Source organism: Myxocyprinus asiaticus, chromosome 1 (genome assembly GCF_019703515.2).
Source record: "Myxocyprinus asiaticus isolate MX2 ecotype Aquarium Trade chromosome 1, UBuf_Myxa_2, whole genome shotgun sequence".
In the NCBI taxonomy this organism is placed as follows: domain Eukaryota; kingdom Metazoa; phylum Chordata; class Actinopteri; order Cypriniformes; family Catostomidae; genus Myxocyprinus; species Myxocyprinus asiaticus.
The window spans coordinates 49527204-49553952 of NC_059344.1; the positions used below are offsets into that span (position 1 = coordinate 49527204).

A 26749-nucleotide genomic window follows, 5' to 3' on the forward strand; every position below is an offset into this window, starting at 1 on the left:
GGCTTATTAAGCATAATCGTGTAAGAACATGCATGTGCTGATTATTTTAAATTTGTTAAGCGAAAAAAAAAAAAACTTTTCTGTGAAAAGTGTTTTAGAAAGTAACTTAAAAGTAAAGTAATTAGTAAGGTGATTCCATTTCCTATGAAGTAGTCAGTAATATGATTAAAAAAACTGAGAAGTAATCAATAATTTGTAGTGGATTACATTTTTGAGTAACTTACCCAACACTTTTCATTATATAAACATTTTTGTCTGGTATTTAAATTCACTTTCAATCAATCCATCCATCCATCCATCCATCCATCCATCCATCCATCCATTCATTCATTCATTCATTCATTCATTCATCTATCCATCCATCCATTCATTCATTCATCCATCCATCCATCTATCTATCTATCTATCTAGCTATCTATCCATCCATCCATCCACGAGGTGTTTGTGGGAGAGGGAGGATAGTCACAGTGGTTGAAGTGGAAAGGTAAAGGAGAGAGAGAGGTCATCATTTGGTGCAGACAGTAGTCGCGGTGTAGATGAGGACACGCAGCACCGACGCCACGCATGACCTGAGCACTCCACACCGGCAAACGCGCCCCACCGAAGAGCAACGGGCGACAACAGTCTCACGTAATATCGTATCGCACTTTCCCTGTGTCGGTGATGCTCAAGGTTATTAGGCTGCCGTGGTCCTCCGACGGTTCGTTTGGACCATTCAGATCTAAAAAAGAAATCTAAATGCGTAGTCTGAGCTGACAATACACCCGGTGAAAAATACTGATTTCATTTTCGACTCGACTGTGCATCTCATCCTTACCGGACCGGAGCCGGAGGAGGGATTAATGGAGCCGTGTACGTCTTGTTGAGGATCCATCTAAGCACTCGTCCTCAATGGTCACCTTCTGTCCGAGACTATCTTTCGGTTTGCTGCAGTCCGCATCAGAGGATGCAGGTGAAACATTCAATGTACTCGGAGGGAAGCACGCCAGACAGTGAGCCAGGCGAGTGCCAAAAAAAGACATCATGCTTCTCCAACATCAAAATATTCCTCATATCAGAATGTGCCTTAATGTTGGCACAGGGCACTGTGGGAGCCTATCTGGTAAGTAGGGGCATTAAAACACTCAGCTCATTCTATTTACTGTGTGTGTGTGTGTGTGTGTGTCTTGTGTCTGTGTGTGTGTGTGTGTGTGTGTGTGTGTCTTGTGTGTATGTGTGTGTTTGTGTGTGTGTGTGTGTGTCTTGTTTGTGTGTGTGTGTGTGTTGTGTGTGTGTGTGTGTGTGTGTGTGTGTGTGTGTGTGTGTGTGGGCAGGTTTACAAGGACATTTTTTTATGTTACAAACTAGTAATTACAAGGGTATTATGCTATAAATGTGGTTTATGAGGACATTTTTAGTGTCCCCATAATTCAAATCGCTTAAAGATCATACTAAACGATGTTTTATTGAAAATGTAAAAATACAGAAAGCTTTTTGTGAGGGTTAGGTTTAGGGATAGGGTTAGGGGATAGAATCTATAGTTCGTACAGTATAAAAATCATGATGTCTATGGAGAGTCCTCATAAGGATAGCTGCACCAACATGTGTGTGTGTGTGTGTATGTGTATGACATTGAATGGTGTCCGGTGTGCATGAACATTATCACGGGATACGGTTTCTAGAGTGCAGTATTGCGACTGCTTCATTTCCACATGATTTAGTGGTGGTATAATAGAAAATGATCAGCAGTCCATTGAATGGCCCACTGGTCAAGGCTAAACAGATTACCACAGAGGCACATAATCTTGTGAAATCAAAAAAATGTCAGTAATATCAGACCTTTACTTTAACTCTCAGCACGCGCTGAAGAAGAGAAAGATGTGCGCAGTTACATCATTACATTACACGGATGCATCTGTAGGGTTGAGTCGAGTAAAATGAAGTGATTGATATGTCATTTTCCCTTGCAGTGGCTGGCTGAGAGTGTCTGATCTGATGAAGGACTGTGTTTCAAACCGCAGTCGTTAAATTGTTGCTCTACCAGAGGTTTTTGGGAATGAAAGGTCATGACCTGGATACTTTAATAATAGCATACATTACTGCATAAAACCACCCAAGTGATCCAGTTCAAAAGAAAAAAATGTTTAAATCAACTCTCATATGAACATCAATTCCTAATTGCACATTGTCTGACTGACTGTATGACCAGTGCTGGGTAGATTACATCAGAATCCGGTACTGATTACAAATTGCATGACAAAAATTGCATTCAGTAATGTAATCTCTTGGATTGTATTTTTTTAGATAATCTAATCTGATGATTTTTGGATTACTTTTGGATAACCTCTGACCTAACACTAGTTTATTTGATGTCACATTTTGACATAATGTTGCTTAATTGCATTTAAAAAAACTTACGCAATGAATCAAAATATTATCATTTATATGATTTATTATTTTGTGTTTTACTGGCAGAAAAAGACAGAATATTTTTATTTAGAAAATTATTCTTTAGTGTCTTCTAAAGAATCAGTGTCTTCCAGGTTTGATTTTTTTTTTTTTAGACTTCCAAAAACAATAATTAGAAGGTCAGTTGATACGATATGACGTAGACATTGTATTTCACAGCTATACATCAGAAGTGTTTAGTAAATTGCATGATTATTCATCATGAGTAGGCATGGTCTAAGAAGGTTTATCAGCAAAATAATTTATAATGAAACATTTAAAATATTTTAAAAAAAAGAAGAATTAAGTGAATCAATAAATTATGAACAATTAACTGCTGTTGCCTGAATAATATGTAATCCTTAAAAAGTAACTGTAATCTGAGCACTTTAAAATTAAATGTAATCTAATTACAAGTACTTGAGTTTTGTAATCTGAGGTAAAAAAACAGCACTTTTTATGACAGTATCCAGCATCAATGCTCTCAACAAAGTCATCAATCCATTTTGTGGTTAATAATTTCAAAGCCATGTAAAAACGAACAAGTTATTTTGAGGTTCAGATATAACCCAAAAAGGTGGCTTTACAATGACATTTACAGGGTTCCCATGCCTTTTGACCAGTGAAATTCCATAATTTTTTCCACAACTTTCCCATGATTTTCCAGTCTTACAAATTACTGGAAAAGGAGCATATGCAGAGCATACCTTTAAGCCTATTCAGTTAAAAAATTTCCATAACTTTTTTTTAAATGTCTTTTTAAGATTATATTAAAATTCTCTGCAATTTCAGGTTTTCCATGACTGTGAATGTTAACTATACCAAAAGATGTTGGCTGGGTCTGAAATTCCCTACTACATACAGTATACCAAAAACAGCATGCCAATGAAGTAGGGTGTCTGAATCACAGTATTCATATAAGAGTAGGCGAGAAATACCCAGATGACATACTGCATTCGGTGAGATTCTGAAATGCGTATCGACTGGAATTGCACTATCCCAAAATACCAAGTGAGCTGAGGAGATGTCATATTCAAAACGCTGAATTTAAAAAAAATGCCGGTGCACCGCAAATCAGGAAACTAATTTTAACTGTAAGCGTTATATATACCAAGAAATTTTAACCAGAGTCAATTATTTTCGCGGTTGTTGTCATTACATCATATATTCTGGTCACAGGACAATGCCCCCGTTGCTGGATGAACGTTGTCCAGGAATGTATTCATACTACTCACCTGCATACCTAAAGCACATACTGTTTTACCAGCTAAGAAGTAAGTTCTTCATCAAATGCAGTACGTACTCTGATAGTACGTAGCCGGTACAAAACATTACTTGCACACTGAATAAATGACACAAAAATTATGAGGCATTTTTTGTTATACCAAAGAGAAGTTAATCATTTAAAACAATAGCTGTTTACTCTGTGCATACTGAATGTGTGATTCTTCAATTCTAGATCTCAAAAATAAATCATTTGATAAAATAAATGATTATATGTCAATTCAAATGTGCACCAGGTCATTATTCAGTATGTTCTGAGATCTCACAGTCAGCTTCTGTATGTAACAGTGTATTGTTTGTTTATGTTTTAGGTCAGTGTCCTAACCACTCTAGAGCGGCGTTTCAACTTACAGAGTGCTGATGTAGGTGTGATTGCCAGCAGCTTTGAGATTGGCAACCTTGCCCTCATCCTGTTCGTCAGCTACTTTGGGGCCAGGGCCCATCGACCACGGCTGATTGGTTGTGGGGGCATTGTAATGGCCCTGGGAGCATTACTGTCAGCGCTGCCAGAGTTCTTGACCCACCAGTATGAATATCAGTCTGGAGAGTCACGACCTATGGGACATGGAAGGGATGTGTGCTCCAATACTAGTCAACCTGGGACTTCTGATCCTAGTTATATATGTGGGAATAAAACCAATACCAACATGATGTACCTGCTGCTGATTGGAGCTCAGATGCTTCTAGGGGTTGGAGCAACACCCCTTCAACCGCTGGGTGTGTCTTACATTGATGACCATGTCAGACGAGAAGACTCCTCCCTTTACATTGGTAAGAGTGATGATCTACACTGTCCTTGGATGGATGTCGACTAATAAATGGCTGAGAGAGAGGATGGTCAACTAGATGGATTCATAATTGTTTTGAACTAATTTGTTTGCCCTGATCTTTTCTTCCGTCCAGCTCGGTACTAGATTGTTTAGAATGAGGGGGCAGTGATATAAAATAGGTCGGCAAAAAGAGGGGAGAGGGAGGGGCAGACAGCTTGTGACATCATGTCGACATTAAAACAATTACAATATTTAAATTAAAGTGTTTATTGGGTAATGACAACAACGATGTGAAACAATGTCCTTTTTAATTGCAGAATACATACAGACACACATGCATCAAACACACACACAATATTTTTCCTTCACCACAACTATGCTCTGAACTCCCGTTTATCAATTTCTTAACGCCAATCACAAGACTTGCATCTGAAGTTCACCCAAATTTTGCAGTCTGAGATCAATAACACGGCAGACATTACATCAATAGTCTTTTATTTAGTTATGTATACTAACCACGTACATTTTACATTTTCATGACTGCTTACAGATTAGAAAAAAAGAGCACCTATTAGGACCTATCCAGTGTTAGGGTAGCTACCAAAAAAGATAGCTAGCTAAACTACCAACTAGGACTGGGTAAAAATATAGATTTTCCGATCCATCGCGATCTTCTGTTGAATGATTTCGGTTCTTAAAGGTGCAGTATGTAAGATTCAGAAACCCTTGCTATTAATGACACCTGTGGCCATTAAATGAACTGCAGCCAGCTACCTGTTGCTCATGCACACATTCCATAGGGACGCGAGCGAGCATCGGCTAAAACAATGACGTAACATACAAAGAGACTGATTCACCAGCATCATACTAACAGATGAGGTAGCATAATTAAACTTGCACAGTTATGATTGTTTTACTACAAACTTTGAGACTAAACTAAAACTACTTATCAGCTAACATAGCATACTGATACACACATAGAGCTACATACTACCGAACTATACCAGACAGTTTACAGTTGCACTGCACTGTTGTATGTTTTGTATTAGGGATGCACCGATCCGATATCTGGATCGGTATTGGCTCCGATACTGAAGCTTTTAGACGGATTGGGTATCGGTCCGACTAGCCTGATCCAAATCCGATACTGTGTGTTAGTCATGTTCGTTACTGTCAAGCTCCAAAAATGACATAAAAGAACCATTAAAACACCATTGAAGTAGTTCATATGACTCGTGCATTTTATTCAAAGCCACTTGATGACGTGCGATAGCTCTGTGAATCACAAAAGGCTGTGTTTAATAAGTAAATATATAGTATGCACAGCGCCAGCGCGTTAGTGAATGGTGCTGCTCTGTTGACACAAACTCACGCACAGGCTGGTGATGCACTCGGGGTTATTTTTAGCCTTCACAGCGGTGCGCAATATTTGAGCGCTATTTAAGAACAGCATCTCAGATGTAGATGCTCAATAGTTCAGTTCACTTATAATATGCATATAGAATGGCACCGGAGGAGCATTTTACCAGAATTTGAATAAGAAGCGAATTAAACTACTGTGAACTTGCTTACAAACAGACACATACAGGACTTCCTGGAGAGTTTAGAATGTCAGAATAAAAGCGTGAGGGTTTAAAAAGTGCACAATTTAAATATATTACTTTGTATTTAAAATTAAAATTAAAAGTCAATAATAATAATAATATTAATAACAATTTATTATTATTATTATTATTATTATTATTATTATTATTATTATTATTATTGTTGTTGTTGTTGTCAACATTAGTATTTCTTTACAATTTATAACAATATTTATGTTGAATGTGTTCCAAAAAATAACTGTATGAATGAAAAGTGGACTGATGTCTTACAACTAAATTGAACAAAAAAGAGATCTGAATAAAATGCTGGTTTCTTTTCTACTGAAGACTTGAAGACCGGAATTACTGTTAATTTGCTGCTGCATTATCCAGTATACTAATTAATAATAAAGTGTTTCTTAATAAGCTATACATTTATATTGAAATAATGTGTAGTTAGAGGTTTGTGTTTCTTTACATATTAAAGAGTACACCCAATTAGTTCCACACAATAATGTAAAGATATTCTAAACTGAATATGCAAAAAAACAACACTGGTATCAGCCGATACCGAGATTTCAAAAAGTGGTGTCGGTGCATCCCTATTTTGTATGTCATATGTTGTACTACGATCAAGAAACCAGGATATTTGCTTAAATTTATCCTGTATACTTGACTTTTAGTATAAAGAGAAGATCGTTGAAATTATTTGAAGTTACGAAGTAAGGTAGCTTGCAATTCGTCAGCGTTAGCAGGCAAGATCAAGTTAGCTAAAATTACACAGATCAACCCTTATGGCGCTATATTTCACATGCTTTGCAGTTACGTAAGCTTACCTGTCTAATAAGAAGAACGCCAATTCGGTTTTGATCCCCAAAACCGAACGAAGATCCCTCCAGGAATCAAATGCCCTGCCGATGTTCACTCTAGTTTTCGCTCTACCACGATCACATTCCCGCTTAGCCAGATGGGATTCAGTAGATAAATGTTTTTTTGGCTTATTCAGAGTTTGTGTAGGAGTCAGTGTTGTGCTGGGAGCCGGATGTTTGCTGGATTCCATCTCTAAGATAATGTTACCTAGTGTTGCAGTTTGTTTTGGAAAGGTATGGAGAAAATATTCCTACTTCTTGAAAGATATCACTGAAATAAGTGTCCAAAAATACCTCACCGGTCTCTGTGACAGCACTAGACTTTGCAAACAGCAAACAAATATTTGTCCGTGGACCACAGTCACATTCTTTGATCAGCCAATCAGAAGACATTGATGTGCTTTCTGCCTGTCAACCATTTTGCACGTTCTCAGAGTGTAGAAGTTGAAGTGGCACATTAAGGTTTAATCTCATAATCTCAAATTAATGTCTAATTCAATGGCTCAATCTCGTCTAAATTCCAGAATGGCTAAAATAACCTACAGCACTTTTAAATCCCAAAATCGATCTTTTACTCTATGCGGAAACATGTGAGTAAATCATTTGTATATAAGACCAAATTTGCAACATTGTTTTAAACAGAAAAAATACATAAAATAAATATGAAACAAAAAATAATAATAATTTAAAAAAAAACTACAAATTACAGCTATGTTGCAACAAAATTTTAAACACTATGCAACTAAAATGTCTGTGATAAGCCACTGGCTGGTAAATTTTCAGATTGCACTTTTTTACAAAAATAAATAAATAATAATAAATAGCTAAAATAACCTGAAAGCTGCACTTTTAAAGAAAGTAGCTACTTATACAACAAGCTGCATAGCAAAAGTAACTTGCTCCATTTAAAGGAATGTTCCGGGTTCAATACAAGTTAAACTCAATCGACAGCATTTGTGGCATAATGCTGATTACCACTAAATTAACTTTGACTTGCCCTTCCATTTCTTTAAAAAAAGCAAAAATCTGGGTGGAGAATTCAATCTGCTAATGGATCCGGTCCTTGATCATAATGACGCAAAAGTGTGTAGACCCTTTAAAGCAACGTTGACACTACAGAAAATGTGTAAAAATCTTGGTCTTACAGATATTTGGAGACTTCTGAATCTGGGATTATACATTCTTTTCATCAGTTCATAAGATTTACTCTAGAATAGATTTCTTTTTGATATCTAAATCACTTATTCCATTTGACACTGACTGCTCAATTGGGAATATTTTAGTTTCAGATCATGCTTTGGTGTGTTTAGAGTTGTTGCCGCATATAGAGAAAAGAAAATCCTATTGATGGCACTTTTAATACATCTCTTTTACAAGACCCAGAATTTAAACAAATGTTAAAGACAGAAGTTAATATTTATGTAGAAACCAGTTGGTCCTAAGAGTTCTCTGTGGGTGTGGCATGGGAGGTGCTTAAGGCAGTTCTTAAGGGACAGATCATATACCTCATTCATTAAAAAGATCAAAGCACAGGAATTCATGGAGTTGGAGAAGAGTATTAAAAGTGCTGAAACAGAGCAGAAGCGCTGAATATCATCCAATGGTCTTAGTTGTTTTCAGGTTGTTTCAGCTAAAATATAGGTACAAGACTATTTTGTCACAGAAGATTGAGTTTTGGTTATTCAGGGCAAGACAGACATAATTTGAGTCAGGGACTTGCAGAGAAGCTTCTTGCCAGATGCATAAAATAGTTTTTTCCCACCATTTCTTCAGTGAAGTGTTGAGGCAATATATTTACTTCTCCCACAGATATTAATAAAGCCTTTAAAGAATACTATTTCGATCTTTATAGTTCCACGTCCATGTCTTCCAATAAGGATATTAGCAACTTCATAGAGCCATTAGAACTTCCTAAATTGACGAACGATCAAAAAGACTTTCTTGATTCAGATATTTTGGAGGAGCTTGTTGAAGTAATTAAAGCCTTGCCAACAGGTTAGGCACCGGGGCCAGATGGTTTTGCCGCAGAATGATTTCCAACTGTGCTTAACCCCTGTCTTGTGAGGAGTGACGGGGGCTTTTAAGGAGAAGAGACAGCGGCAGCAAAGAGAGAGAGCCCAGCTGACAAGATTTTCCGCTGCCATTATTATTATTTATATTAAAAACTTGAGTTATTTGAGTGTGAGCAGAACCATTGCGCATTGAAGCGAATGTATTTGCATTGAATAAAAGAGACTTTCCTGTGTTGGAATCGCCGTCTCCCACTTCCTCATTCCCAGGATCTCAGGATCTTGCTACAAATGGATTGAGAGGGGTGTTGCTAAACTTGGTGACCTTTTTGAAAACGGAGCTTTGAGATCATCTGAAAATATAACAGAGCAATGTGGTATTTCTAGGTCTCAATTTTTCAGCTATTTACAGCACCATTTTCTTTGTACTATTTTTGGTGGTAGTATACAGCCCCCTAAAGCTGCAGACACTGTTTGTATGGTGCTCACAGCCTTTGGAAAGGGGCATGAAGCGTCAGTGTATTATTCCTCATTGATTCGGAGTCTTGGTGATGGGGCCTTATCTGCTCTTAAGAGGTTATGGGAAGGAGATTTGAATTTGGTGTTGGAGGATGGGGAGTGGGAAAGAATTTTAAAAAACTGTTAAAACTTATTCAGTTTAAGATTTTGCATTGTTTCTACTGGATTCCCTCTAAATTGTTTAGGCTTGTAGTAAAAGACACACCCACCTGCTGGCGATGTCAGTTGGAAGATGGAGACATAGCTCATGCTCTGTGGTTCTGCACTAAGATTCAAGAATTGTGGTTAAGAGTCCAGATTTTTATCTGTGAGGCTCAAGATACTCAAATTTCTTCTGCCTTAGACTATGTATATTGGGTGATGGGGTGGTTATTAAAGTAGATGACAAATATAAAAAAGCTGGATCCAACTAGTGTAATGATTGGCTGACAGATAATTCTTAGAGGATGGAAGTTAAATGGCACTCCCCAATTTCAAGAATAGTTCACCGAATTGGGCAGGGTGGCGGTTTTCGAAAAGATGTCATAAACAGCTTGGCAGATTAGACGTGTTTGGTAAGAAATGGGGCAAATATTTGACCTTTCTGGAAGGCTCTCAGTGAGGACCATGTGGAGAGAAACATGATTTTTGTTGAAATTGTCAATTGGATCCTTTGTGGAATTTTTATTTTCTCCTTTTCTTTCTTTATGTGTTAATTGTTATATTTGCACAACACACCACGCGCTCCACCGAGAGCGAGAACCACATTATAGCGACCACGAGGAGGTTAACCCAACGTGACTCTACCCACCCTAGCAACCGGGCCAACTGGTTGCTTATGAAGCCTGAATGGAGTCACTCAGCATGCCCTGGATTTGAACTTGCGACTCCAGGTGTGGTAGTCAGTGTCTTTACTTGCTGAGCTTCCCAGACCCCTAAGGGGGCCCATTTTTAAACATTAAAATACTCACTGCTTCAAAAGTATAGCCACAAGACATAAAAAAATATGCATGTAAACATTATTTTAGTGTAATAAAATCACTTACTAACCTTTTCTATTCAAAGTTATAGCAAATGTCATGAGGATGTAATGTCAACAAACACTAAAACCCTAAAATGGCTGTAAAAATGTCAATTTAAACAACGTTACAGCTCAAATAATACATGAGTTTTAACAGAAGAATTAATGTAAGTGCTTTTATAAAATTATAAGCTTCACATATCTGCTTTTAAACCCTCCAGAAATTGGCCTCATTCACTTCCATTGTAAGTACCTCACTGTAGCCTAGATTTCTGCTTTTTTCAAAGAAAAAAGCAGTAATCAGCACTGTCACAAATAATGTTTTTACCTGCAAAGTGCAAGTACAGAGTTGTTCACAAGCTGCACACGTAGGTGTTGAACTTAAAGACCGTCCTTTTTGCTGGCAAATGATATGCAGGTTTGGTTTAATTGATTTTAGGTAAATATTTCACTTCATCCAGCAATCGATGTTCTGTGTTGTAAAGTGTCCCTTTACTGCTATACACAGTGAAGAAAAGCTCCAAACGAATCAGTCCATGAGTGAGCTGTCCAAATGATTCAAACTGAATCCTGTATCAATTCAAACCATTTTGCTAACCTCCTTAGCCAATTCATTGACATTTACTCAAAAGAGAATCAGCATCACTAGCTCTGATTGTAAGTCGTCAACATGCGAGGGAACACTTCAGTTGCAATGCTTCGGGATGAGGGAGGGTCTTCAGAGAATAACAGGAAACATTCTAGGCTGCGCCAAGAAAGTTTCCATTTGTTACCACAGTATCCTAGAGAGGCTTATTTTGCAATTCTTTTTGAGTGTTTCAGTGTGAGGCAATTCAAGATATAGTCTGAAATGCCCTCAGTTGAACCCCTGGAAAGTGTTTGTAAACAAATGGGTTGGTGCACTTTTCAGAAATATAGGGAGCATTGTTGTTTTAGTGCATATCGTGTTGCAGTACCGCCAATCCTGTCAGTGGCAGCAATTACAGCACTTTTTAATTTTAATTATTTATAAACCAACCTTAGGGTGAATAGTAAGTGCATCATATCAACAATGTACTGCTGTCCTGGACTCTCTGACCGAATGCATGAACGTACGTACATGATTTAAGTAATAAAGGGGATGCTGTGCAGGGGTTGCGTTAACCAAAAATTCTCTGTCATTTACCGATTTTTTGAAACATTGACAGATATTTTAAAATGCTTTCCATAATTTTGACAGATAAAAGTCGGTACTGTATATGGCTGTTGTGTGGCAAACTCACATGAGAAATTTCCAAGTATTATGATTGAATCCACTGGTTTAGTTTAGAGCACCGTTGTCTTCATCTCCTGTTGCTATGTTGTTAAGCAGTAAACATGAAGCAATGATGATGGCCTTCATTGTCTCTTATTTTTGCTGTGAAGCTAATGTGTGCTGGCTGCTCTTGGCATCCCTCAGGCAGCTCACTCTCTCTCTCTCTCTCTCTCTCTCTCTCTCTCTCTCTCTCCATTCTTCTCCTTCTCACTCTTTCTCTCTCACTGCAACAATAAATCTCTGCACATTTGGTACAAAAAGGAATAGGTCAGATCAAATGTGTAAGGATAGCCCCCGAAAATAAAGCCATAGCATGGAAATTGATCAGTATATGACTATCGTAATTAATTAGTGGTCTGGAAGTTATTTATTGGTTGGTATGAGGTGTTGTAAGAAGTGTGAATTATTGTGAATGTCAGCTGGTTTGCACTTTTCACAGTATTTCTGCTGTGTCCCATTCTCTGCAGTGTGTCTGATGTGATGTCTCTTGCATAGAGCTGACTTGTCTGTCTATGAACTTTATTATCTGTTTAACCCATGCAAGCTTCTTTCAAGATTGTCTTTCTCTGTCTCTGCTTCCTTTATTCTTAGGTAACCTTTAAACATGGGCCCATCATATGTCTCTCTAATAGTCCTTTTCTTATTTAAGCATAATGTAAACTAGCACATAAAAGGCCACTTTGGAGACAGTCTTTGCTTGTGGGCATAATGTAATCAGTTATTAAGCTTCACTTTTGTGTTCAGATTTCAATCACAGAGGCTTTGATGAACAGAAACGCATTGGAGTCTTTTACAAAGGCAAAGGAAGAAAGGCACGTTAAAGACCCCATGATTTTTGTGGTTTTAAATCCGTCTATTAGCTTTGAGACCATACGCTAGTGCACTCCTAAAAGTTTAGCAAATATACTTATAATTTACAGTTTTTCTAATCCTGGAAAATGGACAAAAAATATTGATGAGTCATTTTACTCTTCACCTATTTTGTTTCTCCAATCAAATGCTCTCTAGAATGAGAATGTCCCTCCCTCTAATGGCACCTGCAAATGACTAGCAAGAACCAAATCATGGTTTATGGCTGTGACGTACTGCTGTGAAGTCTGTTGGCTATTTTTCTAAAAGGCAGAGGCTATTTGCACTAAAAGGTAGATTCGAACTTGGGTCCTTCCGCACATCCACACCATCCTTACAAGCTACACCATTGAAGCAACACTTGAGGGTGAAGTTTGTCTTTAATTTCTGTTTCCCAAGACTATTTGAGTGCAAATAGCTGAACTGTGTGGCAGGTGCTATTTACACCTGCAAATAGTCATAGAATACCAGGGTAAAAAAAAGTGAACTAGGTTTAAGTTCACATTTTCTTATAGTGCTTGATCTATTTTGTCTAGGCTAAAGATTAGATAGCAGAATGTTTTTTTTTTTTTCTCTTCCAGAGTAAGCCTTACCTGCTCATGTAGTATTTTGATTATTTTCACCAGTTGTACACCGGTTGTTTGTGTTTGCTTTAATGTTCAATGTTCTCTGATTATGCTGTGTTGCTTCTTAGTCTGGACAGATAATTACTCACTGAGGGGTTAAGCAACTGATAGTACAACCTTTATTGTGCATGAATACTTTTGGTATTCCCACAAGGTATAATGATCAACACAGAAATTTGTCTGCTCATCAGGTGCCTTTTATTACAATGATGGTCTTGATTATGTATAGAAGCCAGTTAGTGAGCTATTTCGCAGTGATAATGTACATTATACCTGGAGGAAATTATTACTATTGGCTAGTTTAAGCAGTAAAGTTGTGAATATGATATGTTACCTACACTGAAGAAATATTAAACAAACTCTCTCTCAAATTCAGCTACATTGCCACAAGTATTTATTTGGGTACGTACATGAGCATCCAGATCGTTTGTGTGAATGCTTTAATAACTTATGAAGGGGTCAAATTTATTTCATTTCACTTCATTTAAGGGAAAAGTTGAATTCAAAGCATATAGGTCTAAACAATCAGTCACTTCAATAATTTGTGTTGAAATGAGTGCACTTAATTCCTCTTAAAGTGTTAGCTCACCCAAAAACACCTTTAAGCCATCCCAGATGTGTATGACTTTCCTTCTTCAGCAGAACCAAAGGGAAAAACATTTTAAGCAGATTTCAGCTCAGTTTGTTCATACAATGCATGTAAATGGGTGCCATCAGTCTGCTGGTTATTTGATGGTCCAAAAGGCATATTTAGGCAGCATAAAAGTAATCAACTCAACTCCAGTCAATCAATTAATGTCTTCTGTAGCAAACCGAGAGGTTGGTGTAAGAAACAAATCGATAATTGAAATGTTTTTAATGTTAAATCGTTGCTTCCGCCCAGCGCTGGGATGCTGTTTGAAATGGACTAACTCTCACGTGACATTCATTCCTCTGTTGTGTACAAAGCATGCGCTTCCGACTTCTCCCATGAATGCGCCATTGCGCTTACGTCACTGATGCGTCGACTGCTGGCAGGAAGCAATTTTCTAAAGTTAATCAAGTTTTAATTATCGATGTATTTTTTACACAAACCTAACAAAGTAATCATGTGGATTACTTGTATGCTGCCTAAATATGCCTTTTGGACCATAAAATAGCCAGCAGCATGATGGCACCCATTTACATTCATTGTATGGACAAGCTGAGCTGAAATCTGCTTATAAATATCTTTCTTTCAGTTCTGCTGAAGAAGGAAAGTCATACACGTCTGGGATGGCTTAAAGGTAAGTATATCATGAGAGGATTTTCATTTTTGGGTGAACTATCACTTTAAGTGAAACTGTGATGACAACAATTTGGTAAAGACTCTGCATAAATAAATTTCATTAATGAAAGTATTTTCCTTATGTAACCTCTTTGACACTAATCTTTTTATACTGCAATACAGGCATCCTATTCTCTACACTAGTCTTTGGACCAGCATGTGGTTTCATCCTTGGCTCTCTGTGCACCAAAGTTTATGTTGATGCAGTCTTCATTGACACAAGTAAGTACTACTACTGGCATCAAAAACACACTACGATGCTGAATGTTACACTGAAAAATGACAAGAATAATGAAGGGTGCTGCTTAAAGAGAACTGTTCAGTGGAATTACCACTTCTACGAACGCAAGTAATACTAATACTCTAGCTCCTCAAGATTAATCACTTGGTTTTGTATTTTTCCTCATTTGTAAGTCGCTCTAGATAAAAGCTTCAGTTAAACGAATAAAGGTAATGGAATGTAATGGAACACTGTTTCTCATTCGATCTCTGTTCACTCTTAAAAGCCACACTGGACATTACTCCAGATGACCCGCGCTGGATTGGTGCCTGGTGGGGCGGCTTTATCATCTGTGGCCTTTTCCTCTTCCTCTCCTCGCTTTTCATGTTTGGGTTCCCACAGTCGCTGAACGAGCCTGGGGAGGGCCCAGGGGGTGAGAGTGAGCAGGCCATGCTGCCTGCTGAGCTGGTGCAGGAGTATGAAGGAGGCAAAGCCTCAGATGACCTAGACATCAACACTGGCCTCACCTGCTGCCAGCACCTGCAGGGTGAGAGAGAAATAGAGTCTAACTGAGGTCATGCATTAGCTTTTACAAGCAATCCTACATGAAATTAATTTAGCACCAAATTCCAGTTCTTGGTGGGTTTGTATTGAATCTGTGTGTTACAGTAACCTTGTTGGTGTTTGTTAGAGCAGTGTGAAATTAACAGCTATGTGTCCCAACATTCTAAATCCAGCAGCCAACTTAAAGGGATAGTTCACCCAAAAATGGAAATTCTCATTTACTCACCCTCATGCCATCCCAGATGTATATGACTTTCTTTCTTATGCAGAACACAAATGAAGATTTTTAGAAGAATATTTCAGCTCTGTAGGTCCAAACAGTGCAAGTGAATTGTGGCCAGAAGTTTGAATCTCCAAAAATCACATAAAGTCAGCATAAAAGTAGTCCATCCGACTCCAGTGGTTTAATCCATGTCTTCAGTAGCGATACGATATCTGTGGGTGAGAAGCAGATCAATATTTAAGTCCTATTTTACTATAAATCTCCACTTTCAGGCTGAGTTTGGAACTGCATACCACCATAGTGCTCGTACTATTTCTGCCATAGACACATATGCCATAACTCAGCCTCACATTCTTTGTGCATATCGCCACCTACTGGTTAAAGATGGAGATTTATAGTAAAAAAAGGACTTAAATATTTATCAGTTTCTCACCCACACCTATCAAATCACTTCAGAAGACATGTATTTAACCACTGGAGTCGTATGGATTACTTTTACTGTATGCTGCCTGTATGTGATTTTTGGTAGTTTTAAAGTTCTGGCCAACATTCACTTGTGCTGAATGGACCTACAGTACAGAGCTGAGATATTCTTCTAAAAATCTTCATTTGTGTTCTGCAGAAGAAAGAATGTCATACACACCTGTGATAGCTTGAGGGTGAATAAATGATGAGAGAATTTTCATTTTTGGGTGAACTATTCCATTAAGGGGCCGTTCATATCAAACTTATTTCCGTGTATGTCTGTGCTGTTTTTTTTTTCTTTATCGTTTTTGTATGTAAACATATTCTAGGCTAGACGGACGCCTTTGACCATTGACCCATGTCTCCCGTCTTAAATACGCATCTCGAGACATCTGCATTCTATTCCGTTCTTTGAGCTGTGTTCGTCTTTCTTAATGCAAGAGCATATTCGGTCTGAATGGCCCCTTAGAATGTTTGAAATGTTCACAGTTGTCGGCATTTGCTGAGGCAGTGTAAATTAACTGTCATCAAGCCCATTGCTGAAAGAAGGTTAGAACTTGGTTTCACTGTGCCAACTCATTTGTGCTGGCACCACACAAAATGCTGTGAAAAGGCATTCTCAAATGTTTTTAATGGACATAAAAAATAGGAATGTTTTTGTTCACACAGTGGGAACTTAAAAAAGGGTATTTCTTCTGATGTAATTTCTGTCTAATTCTTTCTTAGTTATCCCTAAAGTGACTAAGCATCTGCTGTCCAACCCGGTTTTCACCTGTGTCATTCTCGCTGCCTGTATGGAAATTGCCGTGGTGGCTGGGTTTGCTGCCTTCCTTGGGAAATATCTCGAACAGCAGTTCAACCTCTCAACTTCCTCGGCGAATCAGCTCCTGGGTAGACAAAGAAAAGTGACTTTTTTAAAGGTGCTGTAAGTGATTATTTTGTGAATAATCACACAGAAAATGACCCTGTTACCTAAAATCACTGAATTGGTCCTTAAATCACATCTGTCTTTGTGACAAAAATATGACTACGGGCCACGGTCAGATTTTTTTGTTTAGCCAATGGACCTTTCCAGGTTTGTAATGTTTAAGTAAACTATAGCAGGGTAAACTTTGATGCCTCTGATGAATAGAGGTAATAGCTACGATTACGAGATAAAAATCCACGATTATGTTTCCAAGACTTTCCAAAAGAGGAAATAAACAGAGGGATTGATAACAGCTGTCAGAAGAGACAAAGGTGCCTTTTTATTTGTTTATATTATTAAATGCCAGGGTAATATAACACAAAGTAGTGTGATTATAAATGTACATTAAAAAATAAAAAAAACATAAAATTAAAATGGTTTACTAGATTTAAGCTGCTTAATTAAAATAGAAATATGTCATGAAAGTCAGTGAAAAAGGCCCATTGGAAGACTTTGTGCCTGTCAATCATTTTGCGTATTCACAGGGCAGCCCATACATGGGAAACAGGAAGTTGTTTGTCGTGCGAGAATTCTATTTTGCTTACTGCTGTTTTTGACCATTTTATAGACAAAACTGAGATGTTCTCCTGCTCCATCTCTGGTTAAAACAGTACCTTAATGGTAGCTTTGGAGGGCAGGGTTTGGAAAGAGGGGTGTGTCTTATTTAGGGTCTAAGTTTGGAAGAAGTTCCAGAACAGCTTACATCACTAACAGCACCTTTAAAAGTGCATGAAAAGCATACGATCAAGCATGAAAAGCTGTTTCATATGAGCTTGCATATTGTGAAATAATTCTAAAATAATTTAAATTCATTGAAATGAGCAAACTGTAAGCTTCATGTAACATCTCTGTTTCTTTTTCATAGGAATGACAGCAATTCCTTGTGCTTGTCTGGGTATATTCCTGGGCGGCCTCTTGGTAAAAAAGTTGGATCTGTCAGCATTAGGGGCTATCCGCCTGGCCATGGTAGTCAATATCATCTCTACGTCCTGCTACGTCTCCTTCCTTTTCCTTGGCTGCGATACTGGCCCAGTCGCCGGGGTTACTGTTGCCTATGGCAACGAGTGAGTAGAGTGCTTCAGCATAAAAGCCTCTCACAAATTTTGTACCAAAGTGATGATCTACAACAAATTTAAAATAAATGCAGTCACTTAGAGCATAAAGACTGACGTCTTGACAACACAAAAGCACTTTGAGTATGTTTGTAGTGGTTCAGAGGTTCTTGCTCATTAAACTACAATTCGAAAGGGAACAGAATATCTGATCCTTCCCTTTTCCCTCTTTCTCTATTCTTTCTCTCCATGTAGGAGTCTTGGGTCATGGGAACAGACAGAGGCTGCATGTGTGTCAGGCTGTAATTGTTACAAAACTTCTCTAAGCCCTGTCTGTGGCTCCAATGGCATCACCTACCTCTCAGCCTGTCTTGCTGGCTGCACTAAAACCGTGAGTTCCCTCCTGCATTAATTCATAGACAGAATCATCCATTCATAAACACACTGCCCAATTCGTACTGATCAATAAACTCAGACAGGCGTCTGCTTAAATGCATCCCGAGGTAATATTTGTAAGAGTTCTTCTACAGTTCAATTCTTTATCATTTGGGCACACTCATAGTTTTCTCTTTTAAATACATCAGTCCCCTTTATCTCAAATCTTTTTTTTCCTCCTCTGGATGTATGCCTGGAAATCCCCAGAGCAGCACTTAAGATCCATCATGAAATATGCGCTCAACTGTTCCTGCCTCCCTCCTTTTCTCAGAATCTGACAGGCTGTAAGTGCATTGCCCATGGCAATGGGTCGGGTACAGCATCACCAGGGAAGTGTCCCAGCCCAGGCTGTCAGCAGGCTTTCCTCACCTTCCTAGCAGTCGTGTGTGCTTGCAGCATGATTGGAGCAATGGCCCAGACTCCGTCTGTTATCATCCTGATCAGGTAATGCCGCTGACACCCTTCACATCTCTCGTATTATCACCATTAACAATGTTATTTTAGGTCCACGACACTGGTTTAATCAGTCTTATTCAGTCACGGTCATCTTGAATGTAGTGGCATCAGAGGTATTTGGACACTTCGCCACACTTAAAAATGTCTGAATGTCATTGCATTTGATTAAAAATCAAACTAATTGGCATTTATTTAAAAGGAAGATAGCATAAGCACAGTTTATAAGCAAAGGATTTCACAAAAAGAAGTGTAAATTTGAACTTAAATTTGTTTAAAATAAATTGTTTGCTTTACATTTTAAAAAAACAGATATACTGTTCAGAATAAAGACAAAGTATTTGGATACTTTATGGTTGTGAAACATTCACTAAAAAAACCCTGTGACTAATTGGTTAAATGGTGCAAAAACAGCCAAGAACAGTTAAGTTAGTTCTGAGAAAAGGTTTGTTTGCATTTGTTTGCAGATGCCCCTTGGTTTTATATTTTGTTTTTAATGCAATTAAATCGGGACTGTAACCACAATATACAGGTGCATCTCAATAAATTAGAATGTCGTGGAAAAGTTCATTTATTTCAGTAACTCAGCTCAAATTGTGAAACTCGTGTATTAAATAAATTCAATGCACACAGACTGAAGTAGTTTAAGTCTTTGGTTCTTTTAATTGTGATGATTTTGGCTCACATTTAACAAAAACCCACCAATTCACTATCTCAAAAAATTAGAATATGGTGACATGCCAATCAGCTAGTCAACTCAAAACACCTGCAAAGGTTTCCTGAGCCTTCAAAATGGTCTCTCAGTTTGGTTCACTAGGCTACACAATCATGGGGAAGACTGCTGATCTGACAGTTGTCCAGAAGACAATCATTGACACCCTTCACAAGGAGGATAAGCCACAAACATTCATTGCCAAAGAAGCTGGCTGTTCACAGAGTGCTGTATCCAAGCATGTTAACAGAATGTTGAGTGGAAGGAAAAAGTGTGGAAGAAAAAGATGCACAACCAACCGAGAGAACCGCAGCCTTATGATTGTCCACAAAATCGATTCAAGAATTTGGGTGAACTTCACAAGGAATGGACTGAGGCTGGGGTCAAGGCATCAAGAGCCACCACACACAGACGTGTCAAGGAATTTGGCTACAGTATTCCTCTTGTTAAGCCACTCCTGAACCACAGACAACATCAGAGGCGTCTTACCTGGGCTAAGGAGAAGAAGAACTGGACTGTTGCGCAGTGTTCCAAAGTCCTCTTTTCAGATGAGAGCAAGTTTTGTATTTCATTTGGAAACCAAGGTCCTAGAGTCTGAAGGAAGGGTGGAGAAGCTCATAGCCCAAGTTGCTTGAAGTCCAGTGTTAAGTTTCCACAGTCTGTGATGATTTGAGGTGCAATGTCATCTGCTGGTGTTGGTCCATTGTGTTTTTTGAAAAGCAAAGTCACTGCACCCGTTTACCAAGAAATTTTGGAGCACTTCATGCTTCCTTCTGCTGACCAGCTTTTTAAAGATGCTGATTTCATTTTCCAGCAGGATTTGGCACCTGCCCACACTGCCAAAAGCACCAAAAGTTGGTTAAATGACCATGGTGTTGGTGTGCTTGACTGGCCAGCAAACTCACCAGACCTGAACCCCATAGAGAATCTATGGGGTATTGTCAAGAGGAAAATGAGAAACAAGAGACCAAAAAATGCAGATGAGCTGAAGGCCACTGTCAAAGAAACCTGGGCTTCCATACCACCACAGCAGTGCCACAAACTGATCACCTCCATGCCACGCCGAATTGAGGCAGTAATTAAAGCAAAAGAAGCCCCTACCAAGTATTGAGTACATATACAGTAAATGAACGTACTTTCCAGAAGGCCAACAATTCACTAAAAATGTTTTTTTTATTGGTCTTATGATGTATTCTAATTTTTTGAGATAGTGAATTGGTGGGTTTTTGTTAAATGTGAGCCAAAATCATCACAATTAAAAGAACCAAAGACTTAAACTACTTCAGTCTGTGTGCATTGAATTTATTTAATACACGAGTTTCACAATTTGAGTTGAATTACTGAAATAAATGAACTTTTCCACGACATTCTAATTTATTGAGATGCACCTGTACACTTAGGGGGACAAGTCCCAATAACCAGATATGGCCAGATTGTCACCCCCCCCAATAATTGATGATATCCTAGTTGCTGTTCTGCTGCAGTCCATTATGCACTGCTGTTTAATTGTCATTAATAATAATTTTCTTTATTTATCACACATTTGCACATATACAGTGAAATTCTTCTTTTTCACATATCCCAGCTAAGCTGGGGTCAGAGTGCAGGGTCAGCCATGATACAGTGCCCCTGGAGCAGATAGGGTCAAGGGCCCAACAGTGGCATCTTGGCAGTGCTGGGGCTTGAACCCCTGACCTTCTGATCAGTAACCCAGAGCCTTAACCGCTGAGCTACCACTGCCCCTAAGTTGTTGCAGGAATAACATAATGGTTTAAAAAAGTTACATTTTTACCACGCTCAGTAGTCTAACACTGCTCGTCAATGTCATTTGAGATGAAGGCGGGACTCAAATTTAAGAAGCTGAGCAGTAACCTTGTTGATTATTCTAGCACCACGCATCAGCAACAGTTCAGGTTAAGAGTGTTTGTGTCATGTGAGATGTAAGTATCTAACTAAATATGCTAAATTTGACTTCTGTTTTATGATTGAATTGTTGTACCGACCGACATTCATTTCCAAGGGTGCAAAATATTCACCATTTGGCGAAATTCACCGTTTTGAATTTAAGTATGTCATGTAACAGTACGTGATTTGTATGTCATTCATGTCATGGAGCCGTTTTCAGCATATCGGGCTTAAGACAAAGAGCGAATGTGTGTATATTATAAAGGAATTGAATGAATGTTATCATCTGGCAAGTTTCTGAAGTATCTTTTTAGAAAATTCATTTGATATTGTCTTAGAAAATGATTTATAACACAAAGTAGAGCGTTATCACCCTCAGATTAGAACTTTGACTTGTGACTTCTATTGTGTTTTTAGGTTTTGGCAAGGACAATGTCAATGATTTTCTCCCCTTTTTCTCCCAATTTGGAATGCCCAATTCCCAATGTGCTCTAAGTCCTCATGGTGGCGTAGTGACTCGCCTCAATCCGGGTGGCGGAGGATGAATCTCAGTTGCCTCTGTGTCTAAGACCGTCAATCCACGCATCTTATCATGTGGCTTGTTGAGTGCGTTACCGTGGAGACCTAGCATGTGTGGAGGCTTCACGCTATTCTCCGCGGCATCCACGCATAACTCACCACGCACCCCACCGATAGCGAACCACATTATAGCGATCACGAGGAGGTTACCCCATGTGACTCTACCCTCCCTAGCAACCAGGCCAATTTGGTTGCTTAGGAGACCCAGGGAACAATGAGGGACAACTTGAGGGCAGTAAATAATTTTGTACATCAATGATGAAAATAAACAAATTATATTCATCTTTTCTTTGAGACAGCACAAAAAAGAAATAAAAGTTGACTGAAATAGGCAAATTGCTAGCAGTGTTTGTATTGTATTGCGTGAACTTTAAAAATACATGTATCTTTTAAAACCAAAAATTAGAAATTTTTGGGCCTTTATCGCATTTCAAGCCTTTATTCAGAAAATTATTACATTCAGTGCCTTTACTATATTAAAGGACCAAAGAGGACCATTATATTTGTGACTTCAACACCCGTGACCCCCACCACTAAAATGGTTTGGTCCCCGCCAATGTTCAAGACATGGTTACGGCCTTGAATTAAATTATAAATCCAGCACCATTAAAGTTTTGCTGAAGTATTCAAATACTTGTTGGAGACACTGCAGTGTTTTTTTTTTGTTTGTTTTTTTTCATTATCATCATGAGCTAGTACTAAACAATCAAGCTTTCATGTTCCCTCCATCTTGTCTTTAGAACTGTGAGTCCAGAGCTGAAATCATATGCACTTGGAGTTTTGTTCTTGTTGCTCCGGCTGTTAGGTAAGATATTTGCAAAATAAGTGACTTTTACATTGTTTCTGCAAATATAAAATTAGGTATTTCTGAATTATTCAGTTAAACCTGAATTAAGCTTGCATTGTGATAATATGGTTTGGTTGATATCATTTACTATATATAACTTGGATATGTATACTTATATAAAAACATTGCTGCACATAATTGTTGTTTTTTTTGTTGTTGTTTTTTTAAAAGCAAAATGTATTGGTGACATTTGAAAAAACCTTATTTTGTGCTTTGGAATAGGATAAAAAAAATATAAATAGAATTTTACATTAAAGTACCCAAGCTTGAGTTATATTGACCTTTACCAATTCCCCACCAATGTCCCAGGTTTCATTCCTCCACCTCTGATCTTTGGCATTGGGATTGACTCCACCTGCCTACTATGGAGCTCCGTATGTGGCACGAAGGGGGCCTGCATGCTTTACGACAACATCTCCTACCGCTACCTTTACGTCAGCATCGCCATTGTTCTCAAATCCAGCGCCTTCATTCTCTATGCTGTCACCTGGCAGTGCCTGCGTCAGAACTACTCCAGGTACATTAAGAACAGTGAGGATTACCTGACACCAAGTCAGCTGTTCGCCTCCAACCTCACCCTGGAAAACCTGGGCAAGGACATTGCACAGAACCCCTCCTCTCGCACCAAGTTTATTTACAACCTAGATGACCATGCCTGGAGTGAGAACATGGAGTCAGCCATATAGTCCCACCCCAAAGAGGGCCAGTTGGCCTATATGCACATGCTAATTTAATCTCATCAGTGCATTTATTCAAAAGAAAGTTAATTTAAGATGATTTCTGTACATTCCCACTGCCTGGGAGAAATGTGCACTCTTAAAGCATATCCAGGGTGTTTTAAATGAATAGATAACCCAAAAATGAAAATTCTGTCATAACTTACCCACCCTCATGTCGTTCCAAACCCATATGACTTTCTGTTTTATACGGAACACAAAAGGAGATGCTTTAATGAATATTGCGGTTCATCTTCTCAATATAATTGCAATAGCTAGTGCCTCACTATAAAACTTAAAATAGAATCCAAAAGTAAAAGAGTAGTCCATACAAATAGTGCATTATATTCCAAATTTTCTTAAGGCATATGATATATTTTGGTGAGAAACAACCCAAAATTGAGGTCACTTTTCAGTACAGTTGTTTAGTTTCACAGTGGCTCACATTCACACAAAACGTACATTGTTTTTACAGCTAAGCAATGCAAGTACTCATGTGAATGTGCAAGGGTCACCAAAATTTTGATCAAAAAATTAATTACATTTTGGGTAGTTTCTCACCAAAATCTATCATATGCCTTCAGAAGACTTGGAAAATTATGCACAATCTGTATAGACTACTGCAAATTTTGGGTTCTTTTTTAAACAAGTGAGGCACTGTCCACTGCCATTGTATTAAACAGACGGACTATGATATTCTTAAAAAGAAATTATACCTATTTTGTTACACATAAGTAAAGGCCTCGATATGCTTCCTACGAAATCGAAGAATGAATGGGTGTGATGTCATTTAGAACAAAATCTGGCAAAAAGAAAGTGTTTTTGCATTCATTTCGGTGGTTTGTAACAGCTTGCTAAGGCAAACTTTTAGGAAAAATTCTATTTGACAGCAAAACACCTTCTTACTGCTATTGGTCCATGTCGTCGGTAGGTGTGACCTGGAGCTCCACCTACCTTGATGCCAACAGCAAGTTCTGTTTATGTTGTTTAATGAGTCAAAATGAGTCAACATGATCACATCGCCATGTAGAGTTATTAGCGACCTGGTGCAACTTACCCACATCTGTACAATCTTTCGCTCAGAGACATTTTCCTAGACCATGTCATGCAATTTATTTTTGTTTAATTAGTCTACTAAAGGATTAAAATCTTCGCAAATACTCTCAAGTGCCCATTCACTCATGTGCCATCTGCAGCGAAAGCCATTCACACATCTGTCTAAAGTAAGATATGCCCATGATCATTCTTTTGTCTTTATGCCCTTACGAAAATCGAGAGTTCATGGCAAATTTGCTGCAAACTTGCCACAAATTCGCCACTGATCATTTTCACATGCAAATGAGCTTTGTGGCAAACTTGCGGCAAATTGTCCATTGTTGCCAAAGGTTTGCCAGAGGTTCACCACTACCGGTGAAGAGCGGCAAACTTCTGGAAAACATTTGCGGTGAATAAAAAGCTCATTTGAATGTAAAAACAACGAGCGGCAAATCTGTGGCTAGTTTAGATTTTTTGTAAGGGTGAACATTATCACTTTTATAAACTTATCTTTGCAACTGTATCAGTGTCATTATAAATCACAATAACAGAGTGTAACCGGCGCCTATAATGGCCACGTATAGCGTGTTAGTGCATTAGCATCATGAATTAAGAATATAAACAAGACAAATTAAACATTTTCTACTGTATATACACTGATCAGCCACAACATTAACACCACCTGCCTAATTTTGTGTAGGTCTCCCTCGTGCCCCCAAAACAGCGCCAACCCGTATCTCAGAATAGCATTCTGGGATGCTATTCTTCTCACCACTATTGTACAGAGCGGTTATCTGAGTTACCATAGACTTTGTCAGTTCAAACCAGTCTGGCCATTCTCTGCTGACCTCTCTCATTAACAAGGCATTTCTGTCCACAGAACTGCCACTCACTGGATGTTTTTTTGTTTTTGGCACCATTCTGAATAAATTCTAGAGACTGTTGTGCATGAAAATCCCAAGAGATCAGCAGTTACAGAAATACAAAAACCAGCCCGTCTGACACCAACATTCATCCATGCGATTATCTTATCAGCCAATCGTGTGGCAGCAGTGCAGTGCATAAAATCATGCAGATATGGGTCAGGAGCTTCAGTTAATGTTCACGTCAACCATCAGAATGGGGAAAAATGTGATCTCAGTGATTTGAACTGTGGCATGATTGTTGGTGCCACATGGGCTGGTTTGAGTATTTCTGTAACTGCTGATCACCTGGGAGAATTTACTCAGAATGGTGCCAAAAACAAAACAAAAAAACATCCAGTGAGCGGCAGTTCTGCGGATGGAAATGCCTTGTTGATGAGAGAGGTCAACAGAGAATAGCCAGACTGGTTTGAACTGACAAAGTCTATGGTAACTCAGATAACCGCTCTGTACAATTGTGGTGAGAAGAATATCATCTCAGAATGCTATTTTGAGATGCGGGTTGGCGCTGTTTTGGCAGCATGAGGGGGACCTACAAAATATTAGGTGGTGGTTTTAATGTTGTGGCTGATCGGTGTATATTACTTTAAATAATCATCGAGTGATTAAAATGGCTTTTTTTTTTTTTTTTACTGAAGTGTAACTCGTGAAGTCTACTCATAGAATGAGGCATAAAGTAATTGATAACACATTTTATTTTAACACATTGGTTAAGGTTTTACATGTAGCATCCTCATATTTAAATGTACTTCTAAATGCCTCCTACAGCGCTGTGGCGGGTGTCTGAATGCTCAGAAACAGTATACTGTTGCTTGACTGTTTAGAATTTATTTTTACCCCTGAACGAAGAACGAAAAATAACTTCTCCGGAAGTACGGGTTTGGAATGACATGAGGGTGAGTAAATTATGACAGAATTTTCATTTTGGGTGAACTATTCCTTTAAATAAACAGAGCCAGTGAATTTGACTGTTACTGTAGTCAGGAGTTAGTACTGTATATGCTGGAAATATGATATATAGAGATGAAATGCATCTATCATATTAGGGGATGTACAGCATTAGGTTGCAATTCTAAAACTGAACAATGAATCTTCCATAAATCAAAACTAGCCCCAG

The 26749-nt window shown here is 38.4% G+C and overlaps 1 protein-coding gene across 1 annotated transcript; it reads left to right on the forward strand.

Annotated features, from left to right (window-relative positions):
• Positions 1-267: 267 nt before the first annotated feature.
• On the forward strand, positions 268-25420 carry LOC127418789 (solute carrier organic anion transporter family member 3A1-like). Its single transcript, XM_051659655.1, has 10 exons — positions 268-1102; positions 4023-4482; positions 14660-14758; positions 15043-15303; positions 16735-16899; positions 17841-18039; positions 18283-18418; positions 18734-18906; positions 22852-22916; positions 23268-25420. The coding sequence occupies exons 1-10, from the start codon at positions 947-949 to the stop codon at positions 23642-23644; spliced, it is 2091 nt and encodes a 696-aa protein (XP_051515615.1). The 5' UTR covers positions 268-946; the 3' UTR covers positions 23645-25420.
• The last annotated feature ends 1329 nt before the right edge of the window (positions 25421-26749 follow it).